The following is a 27,719-nucleotide window of genomic DNA, read 5'->3' on the forward strand; positions in this document are numbered from 1 at the left end:
TCACACGGCTGTGGGAAGCCCGACAAGAGGCATGGAGGCACAAGGAGGCGGCGGTGTGCAGGACAGGATTTAATAACTCATATTTAGTTTGTTTTTGTTGAGTTCCCTTTCCAGGTTTCCTATCAGAGTATCAATACTTTCCTGCAGGTCTTTGAGGTTTGCTCTGTGATCCACCGCGGAGTCTATTGCTTGCATTGTCAAATAGCTCTGAAACGTGTGCTCTCTGGGGATGGGCTGCGGGTATCTTACCGGGGCATCCAACTCCTCAGCTTTGCTGCTGTCATCCCCACTCTCCGTATCTTCTGAAGGGACATCATCGTAGTCTGCTTCACTCAGGCAGTCTTTTGGGTTTAAGAAGTAGTTCTCCCCACAACTACTCCAGTCTCCAGCGTAGCGGTTGCTCGACGGGCTGTCTAGACCTGCTGGCCTTGGTCTGAGTACCCCAGACATCTCAGTACCACTCAGATTCAGCATCTGAGGTCTCTGCCTCTTGGGTCTCAGGTAATTCAGGGAGGATGGGTGCTCGGGAAATGCATTCAGGTGTGCTGGCTCTTTGGCAGGCGAGTGATGTACTAGAAGAGAGGAGAAGTTAAACCAGTCAGGACTGAATCCATGCTGCAACAAGAGAAGTCTGTGACAGATGCCCACTGTCCTCCCTCGATGTCACACGCTAACAGCATGCATGAATACATGCAAGCTTACAGCCAGCACATTCCACTATTACATTTTCTGCCACTGTTTGATGTAAAATAATTAGAAAAACTACTGTAAAAGCTCAGTTTTGAAGATTCATGCCAGATTCAAATTGCAACGGAGAAGCCTATCTAAAAATAGAAACTCCCAGAGCACCAATTAGATTCACTGCATGAGTTAAATCACCACCCGACTCTGGGTCAAAGAAAAGCAAAAAGCTCAGCTCACACGCTTTGTCCAGGCTAAAGGAGTAACAGAAAGCAGGCACAGCAAAAGAGGTTAAAACACAACAAAAATACCACCGCTGAGAAACACCTAGAGAAGCTCAAGACACACCAAGAGTTGAACTCTTGCACTTCTCTTTTACCCTGATGTTCTGCGCTATTAAAGAAGCTCATTTGCATTAATTTTTCTAAGCAGCCACAACCCCATGTCAGACGTACACTCAAACAGGTTTGATGGCAGTGTTACCTGAGCTCACGATTATACGGCATAAGTTACTAACAGTCTCCTCCACTGTTACCGGCTTCCTACAGTAAACAGCACAAATATTTTTACTGACCTGTGCCTATTAAGCACCTGAGCTGCAAAGCTTCTTTTGGTTTTATACAGACCATTACCTCTTGTAATCAGCAGCGGAGACCTTCTATTCCCATTCACCATTGAAAACACGGCGCACACAAACCCATGCAGTTCACAATCTCGCCCACTCCTCGTCAGGCTCCTCACACACAAGCACAAAGGCTCAGACCCGAGATGTGCCCAGTGCTTCTCTTTGTGGGTCCGCATTACAGGTCTCTCCAGGGGATTTTAGTCTTACTTTACATCTTGCACAGTAACATGCAATAACTATCACTGCTTTTCCCCTCGCTGCCCTTACTATAACAAAAGCCCTTCTGTTTAGACTATGCTCCATTAAGACGAAGGGCCATGGGTTAACAATAACTTGCCGGTATTACATGGTCTAACCGAACAAGGACTATTTGTTTTCGGTTCGAAAAATACAGAAATTGAAGTATTGCACAAGATGCTGATTATCAAGCTGTCCCAATCTACAGAAGATTAAGTGTAAGGGACCAGATTGCAATCCTTCCGTCAGGTCCAACTGTTCTGTTTCCACTGTATGGTGTTTGCCTGCTCACATCTCTGCGTTCGTGTTTTACCTCCCTTTTAGCGCAATGTCCCGCACGGTTCTGGCAAGCCAAGGGACAGCATTCAGCCTTCTCTTCAAGGTGAAGGAAAACTCTACTTACCCTACTCCTGCCCCCTTTACAGCAATGCACACTCCTGCGGGCAGAGCTGCATCCACCTGCTTTTGTTTCCCGCAGCAGCCATGCCATAAGCCATCCCCAGGGCTTCGTGATTAGCTCCTGCACAGTGTTTGCTGCCCAAACAGCTCTTGGTCTCCCTCTTCCTCCACCCACGTTTCCCCACCTCTCCTGTGCAGGCTCACTGACCTGACTGAAAGCTTCTTTTCATTTTTGGTGGTCAGCAGCTTTGGGGCTGCCCAGCAGCAGCTGACAGAGGAGCAGAAGCGTCCTCAATCGCCTCAAGCCCATCATCAAGCTGTACCATTTGTCAAACTAACTCTCCTCTTGCTCTTATTTTCTGGCAGAGAAGGTTTCTGTGAGGCTGCAGCAAGCAAAGCCAACAGCCAGCAGCTTTGCAGCAGTGTTGACCCAGCACGTGGTCAGCATGTACTTGTTGTAGCCACAGGGTCAGCTGTCACAGGAGGTGACCCCAGGCCACGGCCACCATCAGGTCAGCAGAACATGGGAAAAATGTACAAAGAACTGCCATTTGCATCGTCCACAAGCAACTCTTCAAGCTGCCCAGCCAGTGACATCCTTTCAGCACCTGTGCCTGAGCTGCTGGAAAGCAACTCACCCGCTCAGCTGAAAGTCAGGGCAGAGGGGCTAGCAACATCTAATGCAAGCAAACTATTCTAAATCAGACTTAAGTGGGGGGAAAAAATTTGACAACACAACTGAGACTATATTTGTTAGGGTTTTTTTTCTCTCCAGTACGTTAGTTGTCTACATCAACTTTTTTCCCCAAACTCATCTTTCCCATTGTTAAGAGATAAAGGCAGGCGCAGGGGCTCGCCAGCTGCTATAGCTGCCACAGCCCACGCAGCAGCAACCCACCCTGATCCGCAGTGGCTCTCGCCAACAAGGTCTGCAGCAGTAGGAAGGAGCCTAGCGATACTCCTCGGGGCGGAAACTGTTGTAAGAGCAATGAAGAAGTAGCCCACGGTGGCTGAAATCACTGTCTTACCCAGAATATTCTTTATACTAATCAGTATCTGATATACCATAAGAAACATTTGAGGACTTGAAAGACCTCAGCGGGCTATTCACAAACCTGGCAATTACACTGTGCTCATCAAGTGAGATTACAGTGAACTCTCTTCTTTTACATTTGCTTCACTTGCCCTGATCTGTCATAGTTTTATCCAAGAAATTATTAAGCCTTCCCCAAAAATTCTCTCTCTCATAATTAAAATAAATAACAAAACAAAAAAGAGCCCCCCCAGAACTACCTTAAAATTTAAAATAAATCTCTAGGTAAGAACCTAACAAGTATTACTGGCTAAGACTGTTTAAGATGACCTGCATAACAACAATACAGTGTAGATTCCTATATTTTTTTGTAATCATAAAACCCCCTTTAATTAACAGCAAGATCATACATCTTACACAGTTTGATTATGAACTACTAAGACAAAGACTACACATTCATGTGCCTATCCTGCACTTTGTCTGCTAGCACACATTCATTTATACCTCATGTCTAGGAATAGATGACAAATCTAGACACTTTTTTTTTTTTTTTTTAAATTATTGTATAGAATCTGCCAGATACAGGTCTTTGCCAACTCATGCTTACATGTCAGGAGCCCTTCCTGAGCCCTCCAGAATAAAATGCTTCAAGAACCACCTAGCTGGGAATGCCAATTTCTCTTTATAAAAATGTTTGCAATGGGGGGCAGGTGACAAAAAAAAACCAAAAAACCCCAACCAAGTCTTTTCCCAAATACTCTTTAAATGAGTCAGGGAATATTTTGTGTTCTGAACACAGAGAAGCAGAGTCCACCTGGGTGGCTCAAATGCAGCCACAGCATCTGTAATTCAGTATTGCCACGTCAGGCCCTTCGTGACCCTCCACATTTTAAAAACAAACGCAATCAGATATATTATTCATTTAGGTTAACTAATTCCATTGCACATTTCAATTGGTGCAAAAATTCAGCAGTTCCCCAAGAGCAATTACTGTGTTCTAAAAGGGAACAATTAAGAAACTGTTTAGATAAGCTGAATCTTCTCTTAGCCTCTAGAATTAAAGGGTTTGCACTGCTTGAATTCAAGAAGTGGACATTAAATTATTCAGGTTACCAAACAGAGCAGTTCTCCACACCATTAGCCAGACCACTGTGAAAAAGGAATATACAACAGCACCACATAACAGACCCACCTTCTGCATGGTTAGGTAGCTTTCAACAATTGCTTGGCCAAAGACTATCTGAAAACAAAACTAAACCCATCAGATCCAATGTTAAGTTGTTTCACAGTATTATCCTCAAACTCTCCCTGTTTAACTGAAAAGCTACAATACCTTCTCTGCTCCTGACTTCGGGCAGTGCTTGCACAAGAGAAGGCTGTGGTTCAGCAGCAGTAGCAAGGCACAGGAATTCACTGCGGACTGAAACCCAGGGCTCCAGATGTCATCCTGACTATTTCCACTGGCTTATGCCTCTCTGAATACCAGGGGAAATGTGAACAGCGTGCAATCATTCCCCACTTGAAAGGCAGATCTTAGCAGAAATAGTTACCTTCGCTACCTTTTGGTAGTTTATTAGGAAGATCAAAATTTTACCTCCCTTCTTATTGAGAACTGTGCAAAAGCATATGACCTCTTAAGTTTGGAAGTGGGAGCTAAAAGGTACCTAGGGTGTTTTGGTTTGGGTTTTTTGTTGTGTTTTGGTTTTAAAATATTTTTCCTTACACAAAGCTCTGCAAAAACGACTAGAAGTTGCACAGCTCTTACTGTAAGGATGTTCCCAACTTGGCCAAATTACAAGGGCAGAAATAAAGTAACCTTTCGGCTACCTCAGAAACCAAACAACTAATGAATTCAATACACAGATAATCCTGAATGGTCAAAGAAGGGGAGCAGAAAGAAAAAAAAAAAAAAACCAACAACAAAAACCAACCAAACAAAGAACCCAACACATCCCAAAACCCCCTAATTCAGATGTGGAAACCTTATTGTCACTGGGTTTGTTTTTTCTAGTGTCTTTACTCACATAAAGCACTCTTCGCCATTTCTTACATCATACTCGGACTCTGCCATCTAGTAAGAAAGTAATAAAATAACAAACTTCCCATTAAACAAAGTAACTGAATACAAACAGTAGATTATGAAATTGTCATGATTTCTTTAGATTAATAGGTGACACCATAGTCCCTTGTGTTCTAAGAATTCCAACGCTGCTCAGTTATCCTGTGACTTAATGTACACTGTCACACAGTAAAAACATACAGCAATGGTTTGACATTTTCCCTTGACCAGATTCATGAAACAGTACCTGGCCACAGCTGGAGTAAATAGTGAAGAACCTCTATGTGTTTTTTGAAGTCCAGGGCACTAGCAAGCTCTTCTGAGTCCGTGAAAACTCTGTTGTTATGGTTTGTGGTCTCCTGCCTCTGGCTCAGTAACACGGGCCCAAAACATACAGCTAAATTCTGGCACGTCATCTTATTTACTTCATGGTAAGAAGCCACCAGTTTCAGGTGATCCAACAGCATCTTCAGGGTAGCCTAAAAAAACCAAAATACTGCTCAGGAAACAAAACACTAGACAAAGGTGGTGTTGACATCCTACCATCACTGCTCTAGAGGGATAAGATCAAGGCTGACAGCTATGTTTTTTCTACCAACACCCATCAATAGAACATCCAAGTGCTGAATTAGAAAAGCTGTATTAGACTATCACAGAGCAGACTAGTTAAGACAGACTTTCTGGTAAAATTCAGCTTGTTTCTTACCTGATCACGCTTTTATACAGATGAGTTTTCTCACAGTAGAAAGGGGTCATCAGGGAGGGGAGAGAAACTGCAGAAGCAGTATAGATGATCCAGGTACATTAGAAAATAAAGAAACCCTCAATATGACCTCAGGATCAGAACAAGCTTCCAGGTAACTTCCAGGTACCGTGCAGGCCACTTACCCTCTCCCATAGGCTAACTGTGGTTTTCTACAGAGGTGAATTGGGCAGATAATGCCACACAGTGCTATTACATGGGAAGCGAAGGCTTTATTGCACATGCTTAGGAAAGAGGAACACATTTACCCATGTAATTATGATATACAGATCAGAGAGCTCCACAGAAATGGAGCAGGACACCACATGGGAATAATCTTTGATCTAACAATGTAAAAGTAGTGATCACAGCTTTTCATTCAGTTTTAGAGAGACAATATAAAATGCAAACTAGAATAAACCCAGCAATGCAGACCCTCCAATTAATCACAGCATGGAAGTATTTTCAAAGACGTGAGGCATCAAAAATCCAAGTGGACCATTAAGTCAGAAAACAGGTGTACACATTTTGACACATTTTATATCCAGTGTGAAAATGTTCCTTTATTTTCTGAAGCATGCAATTAACCTGAACCTGCTAACACTGCTCACCTTCTCAACATCTGGCAGGCAATCCAGAAGGGCTGCTGTGTGCTCAGAGTCACTCGGGTCATTCTCACAACCGTTTGCTGTTATTTTCAAGGGGTTTTTCACCATGGCATCTAACACTGCTTCGTAGAGCTGCTTGGTTATCAGGGGAGAGGGTAGCTCTCGCAGGTAATCCTTTAGGACGCCTTCACAAGAGACACAAGAACAGCTGCCTTTAACAAGCTGCAGATTCACTTTCCAGTGACCTTGGGGAGCACTAAGGCACATCAGCTTCAACCACCCCATGAGAAAATCCTCCATGTCAGTGACAAACCTTCCACTTCTCAGCAAGGGATGGGAGGACGACAGCAAAAAGGCACAGTGAACCACGGGTACGCGAGGGCTCCCCACAGGGCCAGCCAAGAGGCAGGAGGTCTCCCCGCAACGTCCCCGCGAGACTGGGGGTACCAGCACCCCCGTCCCCACAGTCCCAGCTGCTTCTCCAAGCCCACCCAAGGCAGCTCGTCACAAACTAAGGGGTGAAGCCAGGGTAGGAAGGTGCACTGCCTCCAGAGAAGAGGGGTGCCCGCAGGGGCTGCTGTGCGCGCAGGAGCGGGTACGCTGGGCACGGGGCGAGCATCTCTCCAGGTCTCCCTCCTGACCGGGGCGAGGGAGAGGCAAGGAAAGTGCTCTTAGCAGTCCACCTCCTGTCCAAGGAAAGGAGCTCCTACAAACACCAAAGTCTTCAGCTTGATGACACCTCCTCCTTTGTATACAACCGGTAGTTAATTCTTCTGTTCAGTTTTCAGCTATAAAATGATGAGCAAACATCCCAGTGCCAGTGGCATGTTTGGTGAAGCACAGAGCGTTTTCTCACCTCCCAACGCACAAACCAAACAGATGTCCTCAAGAGCGAAATGCCAACTCCCCCCTGCCTCTGGGTACTCTGTACCCCCCAGCCCATCCCTTCCTTCTGCTGTGACAAATGTAATTCACATCCACAGGAGACACTGGCTAAGATACCCACGTACTGAGCCCTCCCAGTTAGAGACATACTGCGCTGCTGCAGAAGCTGGGGACGTGCTGGAGGAGAGGCTGTCTCTAGGGGATGCAACAACCAGGCAACCACTTCACTAACCCATATTCCTTCCACAGATGTAAACAAACAAAAAGGAACTGAGCATTTGCATTCTTGTAAGCTGGCTTTAGAGGCTGGCTGATACTTGAGTGGGGTTTCAGTGATTGTAAGTAACTAAAAAATCCAAAACTTCAAGACTTCTAACTGCAGCCCCCTGGAAAGGACACAGCAGGATGCTATCCAGGAGCAATGTGTCTTCCCCAGCGTTGAGAGGCCTGTGTTCCATGCATGGGTTAGCCGGTTAAAATATTCACAAGACAAACGTGGCAGAGGCTGGTGCTGTACAACAAAGTTTGGGACATTTTCCTTTTTCCCGAAACAGAACACTAGCAAGATATGCTGACTTTTATCAGGATCTTTGTTTCAGCTGTGCTTTTTTTGGAGGGGGAGGCTGACATCAGAATCAGCTTACAGTAGGAAATGGTATGTTGTAATCAAATCAGCTTATACTGTTGAAACACTCACAACCATCTATTAATAATCATTTAGTAGGAATTCCTATAATAGCATCCACAGTCATAGGACTACCACCTGCCAAAGGACTTTCTCCTGTTTAGCCCTGAATAACAGGCTAGTTTGGGAGCCATGAATGCCCCTTGACCTTTCTAAATCCTTTTACTATTCACTCAGCTAAATTAGCCCTGTAAGAGGCTGCTGTTATTTTTTTCCACGAATCTATGCTTCCCGCTGCTGCCAGCCCACTAGCACATTCCCCTTGACACAACCACATACAACAAATTTAGACAGTGAGCAGAAATCATCATCCACTTCATTAAGTCCTCATTTTTCTGACCCACTGAACTGTTAACAGTATTGCATGCTTTATGCAGAGATATGAATTCACGTGGATGCAAACAGACACGATGCAACAACATGCTACTGGTCAGTTCTGAAAACTGGCTGCATGCTTCAGTGTGAGCCATGAGCACACTTAATTGTGTGTAAGCCTGTGCCAATCCCAAAAGCATTTCTTAGTCAAGATTTAATCATTAAATGTTCATTCTCTAGTCTTTGGAGAGCTGTCAAAACTGAGTATCTTTTAAATCTTTTTGAAAAGGAGCGCTACTCAAATTTCAAAAAGGATACAAGGCGGCACTTCTCTTCAAATCAACCAAGATTTATGCTGAGGATTCACATTTTACGGAACACATGTTTCGGCTGATAAAAGTATGAATCACGTGCATCAGTCTCAGCATTGCAAATACAGCAGTAAAACATCAGGGGAAACGTTCACCCTCAACCCACCTCCCTAAGCATAAGCAAGAGATGTTTTGTGGGCTCTTTTATTCCTAGCACTAAGCACGGTGGGTACCTGACGTCTGTCAGCAAAAATTGCAGGTTCCCCCTGCAATCCAGATGACACTGTTTAAAACAATTAGAGAGCAGGCTGCTTTGTGGTCAGTGGAAATTATGGGTGCAAACACCCCCTCCCTCCCTGCTCTCCCCAACTCATGCAAGACCCCCGCACCCAGTCCTTTCAACACAATACTAACACAGGCACTACAGGCAATCATACAGCACAGCTGCAGGGGTACCGCAGGAAATTTTTTTTTTTTTATAAGTAATTTCTTAAAACTATTTTTAACTTGTAAGAAAAGCAGCATGTAAGTTAACTCTTCCAATATAACATATACAAAAGCATACCCAGTAGTCTTTCTGTAAGACAGACACCAAGGCTGTAGTCTTTTCACTCTCACAGTACAAATTCTGTATATAAAAAATTATCCTTCAGTAGTACAACCAGAAAAAGGACCAAGAGTCTAGCAGGACCTGCACGGTCACCAAAAGTTCGTCATCACCAATGAGGCTTGCAGCAATGTATATTGAAAAATTGAAGTACACTTTTCTATTTAACCACTGCATCATAAACTCGTGATGGAAAGATCAGTCAGACTGTGCCACTGCCCTTCCTCAGTTTTGCATCAGTACTAAGTACTCATGCAGTTCAGACTTCCGTTTCAGGCAGTTCTGCTTGGTTCTGAGTGTACAATGTACTCAGGTAAAACCAAAACGCTTATGAAAAAGTTACAGGTTCTTCTGTATATGGATGAGAATTAAGTTTATATACCCTCTCCCATGATACTCCTGAACCATTTCTGCAAATACTCTTTTATTGTAATGATTACTTGTAGCATGGGAGTGCAATGCCATTTTTATTATTCAAAAATTAAAAAAAACCCAACCAAACAAAACCCCAGAGTTTTCCATTAGTCAAAAGTTTACATTAACCAAACAGCAGTTTGCCATTTGTCTGCTTGTAAGTCAATATCAGACAGTTTCTGCTGTTTGGCAGAATGCAACAGAAGGGTTTTTTTTCCCCTTCTGAGTTGATTTACAAAAATTGGGAAGAAAACAGGACTTCAATAATTTCATGGAACAATCTGATCTTAGAAGTTATCACCACTTTTTCTCATTAATTTATTTGTAAAGAGAAGAAAATTTAAAAGTTTGAAAGATCTTTTCACTGTTTACTTTTACTGTACACCTCCTCTTTTTAAAGGGTGTATCCCATCACAGTGAAACACAAGTTTCTGCTGCTGGGAACACCACTACTTGGGAGCAACACTGAACCCAACAGTGAATCCAGCCAAAGCCAGTAAGGCAAACTGACTAGCTGCACATTCTGAACGAAAAAGTCTACTTAACCCAATAAATGACACCGAGTAGTATCTTCTGATACTGCTTTGTGTAACTGTAAAGTGTAATGAACGAAATTCATTCCCAATACACTGAAATGAAATAAACCACCAAACAGGGTAGAACTATCCCATACAGCTGGATGTCAGATGTTACAGAAAGGGCTTTGACACAGAAAATTTATACCCTGACTACTGTTGTTACGTCTTTCCATTCCTGGATATGGAGGAAACGAATGCTCCTGGCTAATTTCCTGGAGCAATTAGTTTACTCAGTGATGCCTGAAATTAGATCAACTTTGGCTTACATAACAAGTATCAATAGTTATAAAACTGTTCCACTTCTAGGCAAACCAAGAAAACCTCAACAACTTTCTTCAGCTGTGCAGTGCAACTGCTGTGAAGACACTGCCGTAAGGAGCTGATGCAGACGCAGACAGGTTTCCCAAGACCTCCTGTTCCCATACCCCCAGCCCTCCTCACCTTTGCCAGGAGCTTGCTGCCTGACCGCAAGTAAATGGCCACTCCAGCGAGCACGAAAAAGCTGCTATTTAACTATATTTTGAAAGAATGAAAAATCCATTTCCGAAAGTCCTGCAGTCTCCAACATAAAGGGAGGACAGCGCGTTGATCCGAGATGGCCCTTGGATCACACGTTGCAGAACAACCAGCACAGCGCATGTGCCCTGATCACAACCACGTTTTTCAAGATCCACAGAGCCTTAACAGGCTTCAGGGACCTCGGCTCCTTTCCAGCTTCCACTTCCCTCTGTGACTGGTAGAGCAGTTTCCGAAAGCAGCTCCTTCCATACCCTCCTCCCTCCCCATCCCTGCTGCTTCCTACTTACACATCCCCAAAGTTACTGCCCTCATTCTCAGCTAACCTTCAGCAATACAAAGCACCAGTTAGCAGCTTGTTAAAGGACAACAGAAAACTACTTCAGAGCACTACTTCACCTTTTAAGAGGTATGTTAGGAACACAGCACAGTTCTATATTAAAAGAAAAGCAAGTAAATATATTTATTACCTGTTATGACATTAATATCTGGGTACTGGCTTTCACAGAGGGTAACAGCCTTGCTGTCCCTCTCAAAGGCCTCCCGAAGCTCCTTCTTAACCGCTGCTGAGCCACATAACCGATACAGGCCTACCACCTGGAAGCAAAAACAACAGCCCCACATCAGTCACTTTCCTGCAGAGGGGACTAGCAATTGACATCACGTGTTGTCTCATCCAGGACGCGCAACAAGAACAATTTTTTGGACATGTATGTTAAGGAAATTACGAATACTCCATTATTACACCTAGAATGTGCTGTTTTTAAGATGATAAGACATTGACTTCCATGTGCTTCAAATTATATGAAAAGTTTTATACAAAAGAGGGGTTATTTAACATGCTCAAGGTGATAGGAATGAAACCCACAACACTGTTGGACTGAATTACTAGTTTAATCATGTGCTTTCATTAACTCAAATTTTGCATTTTATCATTATTTACTTTTAATTTTCATCAACACCATTTATACAAAGCACTCCTATGATCTTAAGGAACTAAATCTTCAACATATTCATTTTATTTTAATGAACTTTATAGGCAGCTGTACTAAGCAGTAAATGGTTAGTCCAAAACTACCATGGACTCAAAAGATGAAAAAACCAAAAACCCTGACTTAGACCATGCAAATCTAGGTTTGCAAACAAGAATATTCGTCTGGCCATATATTAATTCCTGTTTAAATAAATGGAAAAAGTTACTGAATGGAATTTGTACTCCCCTCTTTCCCAAGACTGAATACGATCTAGTATTTGCAGACAATTTCTTTTAAACTTTTAAAGTTTTCTAGTGCCACATGTGAAATTCAGGTGGAGAAAACACAATATGACAGTTTTGCAGTCTATAGGAAAGTCAAAAATGTCAGACAAGCACGTGGTTAAAACAAGTTAACGGTATATTTTGCATTTTTGGTTCTCCCTTCCAAATTAGATTTCATGCTCAAAGGCACCAGGTACATTCAGACAATTCAGATCCCAATCGCTTCATTACCAGTGTTGCCTTGATTACCCAATATCATTTGCATGACTAGGTGCTAATAAGCCCAAAATAAAATGCTGAAACCATGGGACACATACATTGGAAAGAATAAAACTTCTCTTTTCCACTGATTTGCATAATGTTAGGAGAAGCATTCACAATAAGAATCATACAGTCATTATCAGTAGTGACTTTCAGCAAAGTCATTACATAGGAGTACCATTTCTCTATGTATTTTATGACCTAGGTTATAAATAGCAGAGTTAATCTCATAACACCTGGAACTATATCCAACCTGTCAGCAATTTAAAATAGTAACAGTGGTAGGTGTGATTACTTCTCAATTTCACCTGAGCAAGAACAGGTGTAAAAGAAACCAAGGGCTCACACATGTTGTGGAACAGCATGCAAGAGTCATCCCACCAGTTTCAAATTAATTGCCATGGGGAACGTCCAACCTTAGGACCATGCATAGTCCTTACTAACAGACTTCTCTAGCATCTGTAACTGGCTATTTGTTTCCATACCTCATTTCTCAAACATATTTTTGTCCATTAGGTTACACCAACCAATAAACTGTATTAGGATGAAGAGAAGACACTGGGCACTGCTGCTTTACAGCATTCATCTCCTGTCCTAATTCTGACAACTACCTGAAGAAAGGCAAGGAGCAGTGGCACGGCAAAACAACTAATTCAGCGCCCCAGGGTCTCCTCCTCATCTTAATGCTGCGCACAAAGTGATGGCAGAAACAAGTCTTTGGCACGTTGGCTTGAGACTGCACGCATGTAAGTAAAGTTTTGTCAAAAGACCTGTCCTCATCACTTGTGTCACTGCATACGATGCTTCGGTTTTGGGTAGGAGGGAACATTACACTCATTTCTGCATTTAGATACGTGTCCTTACAGAGTGATCCATGTCTCAGGAATCAAGCATTTTCAAGTTCTCATCTCAGCTCTGCTTTTTGAGGGTGATTCTACACACTGGGGGCTGCAGGTTCATTTCACTATCCCTAGTCCTAAAGCACTACTGTGAGCATCTCCTGTGAGCAAGCATACATCTCCTCTACAAAGGCCAAGTTGAAAGCACTGATTTCACACAGTCTCATTACTCTTCCTTAGTGACTAGTGCTCACCAAACAGGAGCAGCAAAGCAAAAATTTGACATGTAAAGGTGTTTTTAATTTCCCCTTTCCCACTCACTGCTCACACTCTGCAACAACAGCTATCCCGACACAGAAATATTAACAAAACAGATTAAAATATGCACAGTACCTGACAGCCTCTCTTTTCAATCTCCAGAATGCATTTCTGCATCAAAAGTGGCACCATCAAGCCTGCATTTTCCTTCTCTACAACTTTTCGAGCATCTACCCCGAACATCACAGGCTCCCGATCTGTATCGAGGCCATCAAGAGAGTTCTCCCACTGCTCCATGAGCGACAGCTTGACGTAAATAAGCCCCCTTGGTTCCAGTTTGACAGCCAGCTGATGTGTCCTTGTCACTCGGAAGAGAGTGGGAAGAGCCACGGTTCCATGACAACATACCCGATTTTTCCGCGGAGTGGGTTCCCAGCTGAACACCACCAGCTTTAAGTGCTGCGCATTTTCAATTTCTATGTTGAATGTGTGGTCCATATCTAGAAATGTTGTCCTACACGTAAGCAGAGCTGTTCTCGCTTTGTTTACTGAGTCAACCTGTATTGCACAAAAGACATCTTTTGAGTCTATTCTTGGTGGTTTTAAGTCTTCAGCACCATAGAAGTGAATGCTCATGAGTCCAGAGATGTACTGAGAGCACTTGGGTTGATCAGAAAAGTTGTAGTGTCTGAAAGCATCAATATCTATTTCAGTTTTACCACTGTTACTTGGAAGGCTCTCCCTTCCTTTCCCGCACTTGGTTTCATGCCCATGTTTACCTGATTTTGTTATAAGTTCGGGAGAGTCGCCATCACTGAGGTAACCACCTTTGTTGAAGGATTTGGAGCTCCTTGAGCTCTTCTTTTTGTAGGTGTGTTGTGACAACACGCTACTGTCAAGATGGTAACGACTTATCACGTTCCTGCTGGCAGCTGTGGTTGAGTTTCCAGAAGATGGCAAAGACACCGTATGGCTTGTATCCCGGCAGCTAGCCTTTGGCAGGGAAGGAGGATTATCTGAACTAGTATGGCTTGAAGTTCCCTTGACACTCAGCTTCCTGCTCAGCTCTGGCAGCTTTTTCATTTTCATGGAAAGCTTCCTCACAGTCCTGGGAGATTTAATTCTATCAGGGAAAGGCCAGTTGATTGATCCGCTTTTTTTCAGAGGACTGGGACTTGGAGGGGAAACCTCTGTTGAGGGTATATCAGCCTTGTGTGCAAGTACAACTCCAGACCCTTTAGAAGAAAAGAGAAGGAATAATCATTTTCAAACCACTCAGTAACTGCAGTTCACAGCAATAAAAAATAAATCTTGAACTAGGGGAAAACACGTTGATTTGTCATAACTTGATAAAAGCAATTCATTCAGACAACCATCATTCATTCATCAGTCAGATGTTCACGAGCATTTAGAAAGCTGTGCTCTGCTGACTTGTTCAGCCAAATTTGGCAGTTCATAGTCAAAAGCCAGATTTGTTCTGCTTTATGGAGATGAAAGGGCCAGAAACTACATAGAAACAAATGAGCTAGCTCACACGCTGCATTCAGCTCAATCCATTTGTGCTGTATCCACCATACAAGCAGACATGGCTGCATTCCTGGGGCACAGGTGCAACGAAACCAGTCTTAACTGGGAAAACACTGGAATATGACAAATGCACCTTTGTCTACGAAGCAGTTAGCTACGTAGCCATCACATCAGCATTGCCCACTCCTCTTAAGTCAAGAGGATAGATACTTGTTTCTAGTGAAGAATGTCCCTCTGTTACCCAAAAGAGCCCTAAATCCCTCCCGTGTAGACCCAGGCAGTGTCTTACACCTTTTTTTCCATTTCTCTCAACTTCTCCTTTCCACCGCAGGATGGAAGAAGAGGAACACAACAAGGATTTATTCCATTCAAAAGCTGCATCCTGCACTGCCTCATTCCTGCCAGCAACCTTCCATCTTTCCTGGCACAACCATCCCATGACAGGGCTTAAAGTTATACAGTTCCCAAGTGATGTCCTCATGGGAAATCACCCACCTTTCAAGGTACACCAAAAAAAAAATAAAAAAATCATAACAGCAGGCACTGATGCTAAAGAGGGAAAAAGAAAAAGAAAAAAGAAAAAGACTCCATCAATTTAGCAGTAAAATACAACTAACTGAGGAATACAATCAGACATAAGCCAGTACTGCACACAGTTGGGAACCTGCGGTTCACCTCATGCTCCAATATTCTAGGAAATCCAAACACCAAGTTATAGCTCAAGCTTTTCACACTTTCACCAACATGAGGCAGTAATAACTGTAGGAAAGGCAATGAATTTACATGAGTTAATGAAGCATGCAAGAGGGGAACTAAGGCCACAATGACAGATATTAATAAAATTACACGAGTACTTTCACTTAGAGTCACTTTTCTATCCCTTGAGAAACCAATAGTGGTTTTTGCTAGCAATAACCGCCCCATTCACTCATCACTTTGCAAATGTTAGCAGTGCCCAACAGGACTCATGCAGCCTTGCCTGTGCTGGCTAGGGTACTATGGAGCCCCTAAGCACGCTAAACCTGCGTGGTGCAGTTAGCCCAAGCAGCTCACAGAGACTCAAACACCTATATCTGTCATCCCCCCTTGCTAGCCAGGGAAAGGGAGAGTCTATTTACAGCCTATAAAGAAAGAAAGCAGCACTGTTTTCACGAAATACTCAGCAAATCATACGTTACAGAGGTTTCTCTTACAGATTTCTCAAAGGCTTACTGCTTTAATTCTAATCACTTCAAGTCCAAATCACCATACAGCTAGTGATCTTTACAAGTCCCCTGTTCATCCATGTTAATTTTCACCATTTAACTATAACTTACTTTTTATACTTTGCTTAGCTTAAAAAAATCAGGCTATCTGGTCTTTGACCAGAGTGGTTTGTTGTGGTTTTGTGTGTTGTCGTCATCATCCCTCAAACACCTATGAAGACTAGTTCTAGTCCCAACAGAAGTTTGGCTTTAATAACTTTTGCTGATAGTTGCTTAAAATAATATCTTTGTAAAATAAAGTTTCAGTTATGAAGCATAATGCATGGAATCTCTTTTTCAGAGCGACAAAGGAAAATTCATTTAGCCCTGCATCTCATGGAAGTAGTTCCCTTGCAGGGGAAGGACTATTTCTAGCACGCCTGCTGTGCTTTTCTGGCAAGCAGCTAGTTAGAAACGTGGTGTTTGATAAAAGCAGACAAAGCCTTCCCTTGTACTGCAAATCACAGCACAGTCCCACTGGTGGGCTGGCCTGGAGCGCTCTATAGCAATCGGTGCCATACTGCAGCCCGCTAACATTAATCTTCCCTTTCTGTCAAAAGCCCCTGGCACAGGCTTAGAAAAGCAGGCCAGCAAATTAAACTTCCCCCCAGTTCATTAAAACTGAAGAGTCAACCTAACACTCCGACTTTTGTGTGTCCAACTTCGGCTGGGTACAGCACCAAACAGTTAAAATGAAGTATGTGGCTGGAAGAAACTTAACAGTCGAGTATTATGCAGGATGGTATTCCCATCAGCATTGAGCCACATGTTGTTCCACTAAAGCCAGCAACGTGCTGAGGTATGCACGCAATTTTAAAGAGTGTACATGACACAGCTCTGAACAAGCTGCAAGAGGAGCTGCACCACAGTCCAGTAACACTTCAGTTCCCAGCCTACCCATCCGATACAGCTTTCTCACAAGGGTGCCAGAGGAACTGAGCTGCGCCTCGTCCCCTCTGCTAAGTTACAAGGCTGTGCTGCAAACGGGCTCCTCGCTGTCCCTGTCCCCGCTCACTCTGCCACCACACATCCCACCTCAGCAGTTAAACTTTAAAAATATCCTTACAGAAGGATAGTAGGACAAGATGAAACATAAAAGGCACCTTTTGCATAAATCACTACCAGGGCAGCAAGGGGATGGTCAGTTTTATGTATGCAGCTTATTTTTTTATTTTTATATATATATACACACGCATATATATATATAATTTTTTTTTTTTTTTTTACAGCAAGAACACTCCATCACTGGAACAACGTCCCCAGGGACATGGTAGAGACCCCATCACTGGAGGTTTTCAAGAGGCAACTGGACAGGGTGCTAGGTAATCTCATCTAGGCTTCCTTTCCCACCAAAGGGTGGGCCAGATGATCTTCTGAGGTCCTTTCCAACCCGAGCTGTTCTATGATATACTGTCTTTACTACATTTACCTTATGCCTTCCGGAACCTTTAACAGTGTGAGTAATACGGGGGGGGGGAAAAAAAAAAAAAAAAAATTTTGAAGGACAATGCTATCCAAGTCAAAGTGACTTGACATTGTAAGTGACTGCTTCCATCAGCTATTTGTTCAGCTTGAGTAGTAAAGCCACTTTTTACTTTGCTCAGCGATATGGCTATGTGAAAGGTTAAAGCCCTTTTTGTGACCAAAGAGACACAAACAGCCCACAGTGCTTCACGAACCCAGACCCCCCCTCCCACCCCATCCGGCCAGGTGCCCACGGGGCAATCGCTCCTGTCCCCTGGGTCTGGTGGAGCAGGCTGGTGCTGACCGACCGTACCCCTACACAACGCTGCCCCAAGGGAAGAGAGGACTCACGCTATCTTAAGCACTTACCACACAGCCCCTGACAGACATACGCAGTAATTTAGTACAGTAAAAATGCTTCTCTGACCCTGCTTAACACTGCTTACATGTGCTTAGGGACATGTATCACTGTCATACCCATTGCCAGCAACGCATGCTATTTTACAGGCATGTTTGATTACCCTATTATACGTGTAACATTCCCTATCACTTAAGGTAAGGTTTCTGAGTTATTTTAAAGTTCCTCAGAAAACCTGTAATTTCTTTTCGGGACAACAAGTTGAGGTGAATGAGTAAGTCAGACAACTATCAGTTCCTTATTACAGCAAGCCATTGAAGTATCAAACGGCCACTCTCACAGCTAATGGAAACACTGCGTTCCCACCAAACTAAACCTGACAGGCAATTTAATTTTTCCTGCCATTCTCCAGACATACTTAATAAGTACACTACATCTAACACTGAAAGCACCTCTCTAGAATAATGGTATTAGTGTTGAAGATCTAAGCCATTTCCTTTTAAAAAGAGAAAAAAAATACAGCTTACACTTGAGTGGTTATAGCTTTCAAAACCAAAGTCTCTCTTCTGCCCACACTCTTCATGCTTTTTATCATTATCATTTCTAAAATGAACACAAGGACTTATTGGGAAAGTGTATTAAAAATGAAAAAGTGGCAAATCAAAACAGAAAACCCCAATTATCTCAAAATTGTTCTTGTAGCAAACAATGGGTGAATGAAAAAGGGCTACTGTTTTTCTGTGCAAGATTCCACAAGAAATACTGATCTGACACAAACAGCACAGCTCTACTGATGTCAAAGGCTGTTAACTTACTCAGGTGCAGACAAATTATGTTTTTTCATCCTCAGATAGTTCCAGACCTGTTCTGATATAAAACTTCAGAGTAGAACTGTAAATGACATTAAGAGAAGAATTCATGCTACATCAAATTCAAGCAACTTCAATTAAGATGTAAGGAAAGCGTCACCTCTATCTACATCAGCAACTGGGAAAAAAAATGAAAAAAAACCTAAAAAGAACTTTTAAAAATTGAGATATAATTGTATTACTTCTATGTAACATCTTAATTAATTATCTAAATGGAAGAATCTCCTCTTTTAACCTGTAAAAAAAAAAAAGTCTTTTTTACCCCTATAAAAATTACTACTTTGACCAATACAGTCTCTGAGTTCTATCCCACATAATGCTTCAGAGTCAAGGAATGGAGAAATTACTAAAAACGTTAAAAAAAAAGAAAAGAAAAAAAAACCCTCTAAGAACTCTATAAAGGTAGTTTGTTTTCTTCAAATACTATGCACACTGATATTAAGCAAGCTGTGAGAAACCCATCAACCCAGCGATTACCTTTACAGGAGCAACAAATATAAAATAAATTGCTTTAAATAGCCCCTTAATTAAAACGGGAAGTGATTACAGCATAACCCCCCCGAGGCTCATGCACACCGAGAGGTGAAGGGGCTGACCACTGTCTGCTCTTCATCGTGGCAGCGATCCTCAGAGCATCCTTGACAGTGGTATGTCATTAGAGAGAGGAACAAGCATGTGTAACAGCACTTTAGATCTCTGACCAGACTTAAAGAGTCCAGTACCTACAAACAAGCACGAGTTTGTTGCAGATATTTTAAACATTAATGATTCTGCGATGCACATAAACCAGTCGGCTCTGTTCAGACGCTGGCATCACACCAAGACGCAAGCAGCAGCACGGCGGCTGATGCCAAGCACTGTCCATTTGGGCTGCTCTCACGAGGATTTCCTCCCCTCACTGTGTCTTTCATGGCATGAAAAGCCGCTTTGCCCCTACTTCCCCAGTCAGGGGATATAAACAGTTACTCAGTACAAATCAGAAACCGAAAAAGGCAATAGTTACTTTAAATAAACTGCTTCCACTCCACAGCTGCTACACGCTTTTGCCTCTTTCACCAGCAGGTCTTTATGGCATTGTCACCCCATGGATCAAAGACACATGCATGAATAAGCCCTCGACCTTCAAAAGCATGTGCACAAACTCCCCAAAAGCCCACTGACAAACTGGCTTCAGCTCTGCAGGAGAAAGAGTGAGCAGAGGGATCTTTCTGCCACACACCAAACCACTTTGGTATCTCAAGCATTATGCAAATATTTTGCCTGAGTGCTTTTCTGCCTCATGAAACCAAAGCTCCTTGCACTTGGAAAACAGTTAAATCACAAAGCATCTTCCATCTGGAAAAAAAAATAATGAAGCAAATAGCATTTGCAACATGGGAAAGGAAATTGGTAGATAGGATTTGCTGCCCAGCAAATATGTACAATGCTGGAAGCTTATTTGTAACTTCTAAGCATGCAAAATACTTGCCTGCATTGGCCCCAAAAGATGTATTTAGAAACCAGGATAGTGGTTGTGGTCTAAGTGGAGAACAAGCACTGTAGTTTTAATGTGATTTAAGCCAAGCTCCAGTTGGCACGTATTGGGGTTAAGTGGGAATATGGTATCAACCTTCACTTCCTACAATGTTGAAAAAAATCCGTTTACAGTGATTCCTAACAGGATTTTCCAGCCAGCCAGCTAACACACGTACATTTTCAGTAGCAAAAGCACAGTCCAGATCCTGGCAACCTACGATGTGCAATTCCTACCAGGATGTCTCTGAGATACAGACACATGTGAGATGATTCCACTGATTACATGGACACTAATCCCACTCCTCCCCAAAAGCAAAAATATTACAAATTCTTCAGAAGGCATTATTCAGAGCTGCATGATGTCAATCTATCACAGGAGCCAACATTATAAAGGGGTGTTTTTCTTCAACATTTTGCAGGTGATACACGCATCTATAAAAACATAAGAGTTAGAGTTGAATCCTAAACAGCTGTAAAGAAAATTTAACATTTTATATATGCAAAAACCTATATATAGAATTTTTCATATGGCATTTATAACAAAAAATATTCCTATTTTCCCCACCATAACCATTTTGCCTGTGCAAGGAGACATCAAATTAAAAAACGGCCTCCAGGGTCCTCTCCACTTAAACTCTTCTCCCACAGACCTAAGAGTGCGAGCTGGCACTATGTTTCCACATTACTAACTCAGAACCAAGTTATCTTCTCACTCTTACTTTTTGTGTACTTGTTATAAACAAAATACATGAATCATTTTCCCAAGCTCTGCTATAGGGGTGTCTTACTTCTAATCAGTTTCTTTTTAAAAGCCAGCATGGCTAGAATTATTTGCTAAGGAATTACCTGACAAATCCTATTAACATAAATGGCACTTACTGTAGAAAGTAACCAGATTAACACCAGGAACTAATGGTGTAAATTAAGACTATGGGGCAAATTAGCACCTCTACAACTATGATCCATTTTATTGATAACATTTACAGGAAATATCTATTTGCTGCTGTGTTTGGAAAGATTCCCAGTAACTGAATTCTATCATTTATCTTTTCTTAATCTTCTGTCTGATAAAGACTCTCTCAAAAAAAAAAAACCAAAGAAAAAATCCACAACCATTTTCTCCTTACGAAGTTGGAAACCCACGTAAGGCAGCAATGATTAAAGTTTTAAAGGTAAAATTGATTCCATTATCCAAAGAAGAAAACAGCTAATGACAAAATGAACAACTATGTATTTTGTTGGCTTTTATAGTGCCCCACTTTTTTCTATGCTTCTCAAAATCTAGTACTTTAGACTCTAATGCTAATCAATATTGACATATATAAAATCATATCAATAAGGTAAGCAGACTGTTCCCCAAAGCAGTAATTGTTTATTTGTCAGGAGTTACTCTTTAATGTACCCAGCTCTCTAAGCATATAGACACCTATTTCATAGCAGTTGTATAATTCAGACAAGGTCCTAACACAAAGTTAAATTGACCATATTGCCCTTCATGCAGTAATTTTGTATAGATGAGCTGTCATTTTAAATTTGACTGAAAGTAACTGTAGATATCTTAACTGGATTAAAAAGAAGAACTAAGCCACTTCTCCATAATAAAGCCAATTACTGAGCAGCAGGGATCCACTTCATCATAAATTAATCTACTCAATGTGATCACTACTCAATACATGCAAAAGGAGAGCTGCATTTGAAGTACCTTAATTAACTCAGTGCATAACGAACCAACCAGGGGAAATTCATAACACTTTTCTCCCAGTTTCATGAGACACTTTAAATGGGCGATTTTGCTTTCAGAAATAAATGTTTCTTCAGTATGAAAACAATTTTTACTTTTTTCTTCTTATATAAAGGGATTTTTTTTTTAAAGAAATAGTCACCTAGATATTGAGAGATTAACCACCTAAATGGGGGTCAAACCGTTTGCAGGGGGGACAGCTCTCCTAAACAACTATGCTTACCAACCTCCCTAAAGCACCTAGAGCTCCAACGATGAGAAAAATCTACCTAAGAACATGATATTTCATCTATCTTGCAAGCAAATATAACTGGTCTAAGTATTTAAAGCAGCTATCAAGTGAGCTATTTCTAAATAAATGCCCAATAACTTTGACACACTTTGCAACTAAAAATACGCTTGTATCTGCAGCATTTCCACAAAAAGAAAAAAATGTGAGCTCCCAGAAGAGAAGACCAAGTTGTTTTTTCTTCTGCTGTTTACAGCAGTTGCTTTGGTGCCTTTGTAAACAAGCCCCGTTCCCAGAAGCAATCTCTGCACTGGAAATCTGGGCACAGCAGCTCCCAGCAGGCAGGGACATGGGGCCAGAAGCCCGCGAGGATGGATGGGGGCAACCTGGATGGGGGGCTCCTCCAGAAGGCAATGCACACCTGGGCTTCCATGCCAGTGTTTCAGGTCCTCTCTGTGGAGCCGGGAAGAAACACAGGCTCTTAAATGTCAGCGCAAACAAAGCGTGAGCTTTCTCCAAAGATGGGAACCTGGAATTCCCTGTCTCCTGAACTTTACGCTGTTTCTAACTCTCAACAGGATACTAGAGTTAAGGTCAAGATAATGTAAGACACATCAGTAATTAAAAGTAATACCTTTTTGGAAAGGGTTGGGTGGTTTTTTTCTCTTACCTTTATTTGGTGTGGTTTTATTTTTGTTTGGGTTTTGTTTCTTTTTTTTTTTTTAATAGACTGGGAAAAATCTTTAATAAGATGCTGAATTCACACACTAATGGAATTATGGAAATGAGACTATCAAACACTCAGCCAAAGATAACCAGGAACAAAGAGGCTGGCTTCTGAAAGTGAAAACCACTCCTCTCCAGTCTATTAGATTAGCCTGAGACAGTCAACAAGACAGTAATTACAGAAAGTGACATGATGAATAGCTTTTATATGGTCTTCCAAAAAGTCTTTATTAAAAAGTCCCAGACAGCAAGCTAAAGAAACTTCTGCAGACATTAAGTAGCTTCAAGGCTGGAATCCAAGGCCAGGGTTAGACACTAGCTAACAAAGGAAACCCAGTGTGTCCTCACGTTACCAGCCTTTAGCAAGCTCGCTTTGTAAAATGCTTGTCTTCAGCGAGGTGGGGGCCAAAGAGCACAAAGGACAACCACACCTGGACATGCCATGAACAAACTGACTGAGAAACAACTGTGCAGCTCCACATTCAGTAGGTATCAGTCTCACAATCCGAGTCATTTTTTTATGACCCGACGTGCATTTCCACCAGAAATTTGCTTGATAAAGATAAAAGGAGGAGAAAGAGAAAAGAGAGACATAAGAAGGCATTATTATTCCTCTAAAAGAAAATAGGGGACATAACACTTCTGCGTTCCTGAAGCCTCTTACCTGTTGAAGGGCACTTAAAGGCAGGATTGTCTTCTACTGCCGGCACACTGGGAGCCTTGCAGGCAAATCTCTGCCGGTGCTGCTGCACATGCTCCCCAGGATGCGCGGCATCGGCCTGACTGGCTTCGCTGGGCTGAGCCGTCCGACTGCTCCCCGCGCTCTCCGTGGAGCGCGGGGGACCCTCGTGGGGACCCACAGCCATCCCAGAGTCACCCCCGGAGGGGGGGTTGTACCGAACCGCCAGGGACCCCACAGCAACAGGGCTATTCACAGCGGAAGGGCGGCCCCTCGGCAAGTCGGGCTCATCATCTTCAGGGATGGGGTTGTACCATATTTCTCCTTCATCATCTGCGTCGTCATCCTCACCCAGGTCCGAAGCAGCGCTCCGCGCCGCGGCAGGGCTCGCGGTGCTGGGCAGGGCACCAGCAGGAGCGCGGCTTCGCGCGGGGCGCTCCCGCCCCACCGGGGAGGTGGAAGGAGCCCGCGGCGCGGCAGGTTCAGAAGGCAGCGGGATGGGAGATTTGGGTACCGGCGCAACAGCCCCCTGCGTTTCCTTACAGGTGTTTTCTTCTTCCGGAGGAGGACGTCGGTGCGTGCTCTGCTGCAGCCAGCTGCGTTTCTTAGACACAGTAATGCTGTTCATCGGCGGCCTGTGCTCAGGGACCTCGCTGGCCTGGGGGGGCTTGGGGTCCTTCCTGCTTCTCGAAGCTATGTAAACGTTTTCTATTAAATCTGTTGCCAGAAAGAAAGGCAAAAAGAGAGGGAAAGACAAATGTTTAGAATATTGTTTTGCTTTTGACAAATGAACACATAAGCTGTGCGACACTTGCATTAGACCTCATCTGAAAGGACAAAAAATAAGTTGATGTGATCATAAAATTAGATTTCAGCCCATCAAAGCAGAAGGTGCACATAATTAATAAAGAGTCAGGCTTGTTTGGCTGTGTTTTTAACACCATGTAATTTAGATAAATGGCAGTAAGATAGCTCTGCTGAAAGGTCACGCATACTTACATAGAAATGGCTGCTTTTTCTCCGCAAAGTTCGGGTACAATTAGATTGAAAAGTTGCCATGTAGTATTCCTCCAGTTTACTTACACCAATGAAAATATGGCCCCTGCTTTTAGTGTAATGTACTGCTTAAATGGCTACAAAAAACCCACATAGATTCACTTCTAGATTTATGTATAAATAAAGGTGAGGATATCTCTTGCACAAAAACCTCAAGAAAGGACTGCCCTTACCAGCTTTATCCTATAATTAAAACAGAAACATCCCCTGATGTGCGGGGAATAAAACGAAACACACCACCAGGAAAGGAAGGAAGGAGGAAGAAAAAAAATGTACAAAAGTTTTTAAGTACCTCATCACACAACAAAAATTTCATGCAACACCTGATCAAATTCCATTGACTGCTGCCAAAACTTGTCACGATTTCTTTAAAGTAACAGCTGAACATTTAATTATATATCGAAAAAGCCACTTGCACTTGAGTCCCTTGTCGGAGCACGTCCCAGCAGCCCACTCAGCAGCAGTGCACCACAGCAGCATGTCCCATCCAGGGAGGTGGGACCACGCAAGGAGAGAACACCTCACCCTCGAGCAAGCACCGGCCCCTTCGCTAGGACTGGAAGGAAAGCTGCAAATACATCCAAATTAAAAACAGGGAACAGAGGTCAGATAACCCTCATGCTCCTTCATAGAGGAGGACAACCCAGACGGGGTTTGCTCAGCCACTAAGACTGAATGGGGCTAACTGGGTTCTCATAAAACAGACAACTTGTTTTCATGCGAAGCCCTCTGCAACTGGAATTCCAGATGGGAGCAGCTATTTGATGCTGCCTGAACATTATTCTCGGCAAAGAATTATTTACACACCAATAACAGATGTTAAAATACAGACACCTCTCAGGAGGACTCAAGGAGCAGCTCTGTAAACCCAGTTGAGTTCACTGCAGACAGCGAGGCAGGAAGAAGACTGTCACTTGAACACCTTCCTTTCGACCCTCTTTTTAGGTTTGTACATTAATGACAGAAGAGATCCTTGATAAGATCTGAAACACTACCATTTCATTTGGTGAAAGATTGATCATTTGGTGAATTAAAAAAAAAAAATAAATGAGGTTTACTTGTTTAGCTGAACTGCAATATGAACACTGCTTGTGATCTGAAGAATTAACTTGGTTCAAAGAATCAACAAAATTAACCATGCTCATTTTGAAGCCTGGGCACACATCCATTGAAGTGCTTTGCTACACTGGGGCCTAAGTCGGTCAATTAACAGAATCTGAGGAAAACATGAAAGCAGGGCTGAGGACACAGATCTCTGGCAAAGTTTCAGTGATTTGGCAGCAGTCATATTCCTTCCCCCACCCATAGCCTGGAAATGTAAGCGTGCCACCGTAAAGGTTCCCCTTTACACAATTTCACTATTATTTCAAGTAAGAACTAACCAAAAGGACAGGGAACTAATCTGCAGTGAGCACAGGGCTATGCCAACATTTCCAAGAAGTCAGTTTGGACTGGGGACTTCTTGGGCGGGCATCCTCCCGCCAGTGACAACTACCTCAAAGCCTGCCACTTTTGCATGGACAGCCCAAGGAGTGGTCCCTGCTTCGGTGACATAAATAGATGGAGCATCCGAGAGCTGTATTTCCACAAACAAAAATATCTGCTACTTCCTGCTTCACTGTAGAAATGCAGGCCTTTCCATGCTGGTTAAGACAGCCTACAATTCCCAAAACAGCGGGCTCCTAAGAAGTACAGCGTGCCTAAATATACACCCAGTGACACATCTGGTGTCAGCAAACGCACAAGGCAAACTCATCTTTGTTTTCAACATCCATCTGGGTATCTCAATAACAAGCCATCTGCAAAAGCTTACCGCAGAAACATTAATAATCAAGTACCTCCAGTGTCCTCCAATAACCATACTGCTTGCAGAGACATGCCACCTATCACACGTATTCAAAACTACCCCTTCTCAGTCTCCGAATTAGCCGACAAGCTGCCAGAGGTCATTGATTGTAAACGTTCACTGAATCTCATCCAAATGATACACTTACACACATATCTTCCAACTGCAGTTTTTGCAACTGATAGCAGTATTTGCATGCACTGCTTCCCCTTTATTCAAATTTGGCCCTGATCCTGAAAGCCCTTATGCCTGTGTTTATTTTAGTAACAAGCTGTTTCACATGCAAGTATCGGCACAACCAGTGGTTCAATATCACCGAGCGAGTTTTCAGTGTCGTTAGCTGTTACAGTAACGAGCCAGTTCTAAATAAATACAAAGCTTTCAGAGACATACAGGTCAGGCACATACTTTTTGTTCTAGAGCAAAGTTTCATTCAGAACACTGCCTACTCTCTATTAGTACTTTAATATATTTAATATATGCTCAAAACCAGACCAGGCTGCCACACAAATACAGAAGATGACAATGGCTCCTTCTCCAAAGGCTTCCATAGTATTTAATGTTTCATCTGCCTTACTACATAGCAAGGCATACAAAACATTTCAACACGACACTGCGCACTGCTTCTCAGACAGTAATGAAGAGGGAACAGCTTCTTCCAGCCTCTCCATATATGGATCAAACAATTCATAGTTCTGGTTGCTATTTAAGCACATTTTCTCTCACTAAGTTTCCTAGTAAAACCATAAACCATAATAATTATGTACTTAAATGGAACAACAGCAAGACTAAAAATTTGATTTGTAAGCTTTCAAGAGCACCCTTGAAAAAACAAAACAAAAAAAAAAACAACAAGAAGGAGCAAACAAAAGCCAGAGAACGGCCCACGGTCATATGATGAGAGGACGTGCAGGGATTCACACCAAGTACCGGTCTAAACGCAAGAGCCTCTTACTTTCATGGGGAATTTTTACTCCCGAGAAGAAGAGCAGCTACCGACGCGAAGATGCTGCCGTCGAGGATCGATTCGAGACGCAGATTCAGGACCGGCACCCACCCCGGCCCCCTGCCGCGGCTCTCCGGGGAGCGGGCACGGCGCATCCCCGGCGCCCACGGCACTCCTCGCCCGGCGGGGAACCGCCGCCCGCCCGCCC

At 42.9% G+C, this 27,719-nt stretch overlaps 1 protein-coding gene across 1 annotated transcript; it reads right to left on the bottom strand.

Annotated features, from left to right (window-relative positions):
* Nucleotides 1-69: 69 nt before the first annotated feature.
* Nucleotides 70-27,666, bottom strand: SYDE2 (synapse defective 1, Rho GTPase, homolog 2 (C. elegans)). The gene is made up of 7 exons (XM_010582744.1): nucleotides 27,540-27,666; nucleotides 23,649-24,380; nucleotides 13,447-14,546; nucleotides 11,166-11,292; nucleotides 6,388-6,569; nucleotides 5,282-5,513; nucleotides 70-572 (listed from the first exon to the last, which is right to left on the bottom strand). The coding sequence occupies exons 1-7, from the start codon at nucleotides 27,664-27,666 to the stop codon at nucleotides 70-72; spliced, it is 3,003 nt and encodes a 1,000-aa protein (XP_010581046.1).
* Between the last annotated feature and the right edge of the window lie 53 nt (nucleotides 27,667-27,719).

The sequence above is a fragment of the Haliaeetus leucocephalus genome, unplaced genomic scaffold (assembly GCF_000737465.1).
Source record: "Haliaeetus leucocephalus isolate CR32 unplaced genomic scaffold, Haliaeetus_leucocephalus-4.0 Scaffold848, whole genome shotgun sequence".
Lineage (NCBI taxonomy): Eukaryota > Metazoa > Chordata > Aves > Accipitriformes > Accipitridae > Haliaeetus > Haliaeetus leucocephalus.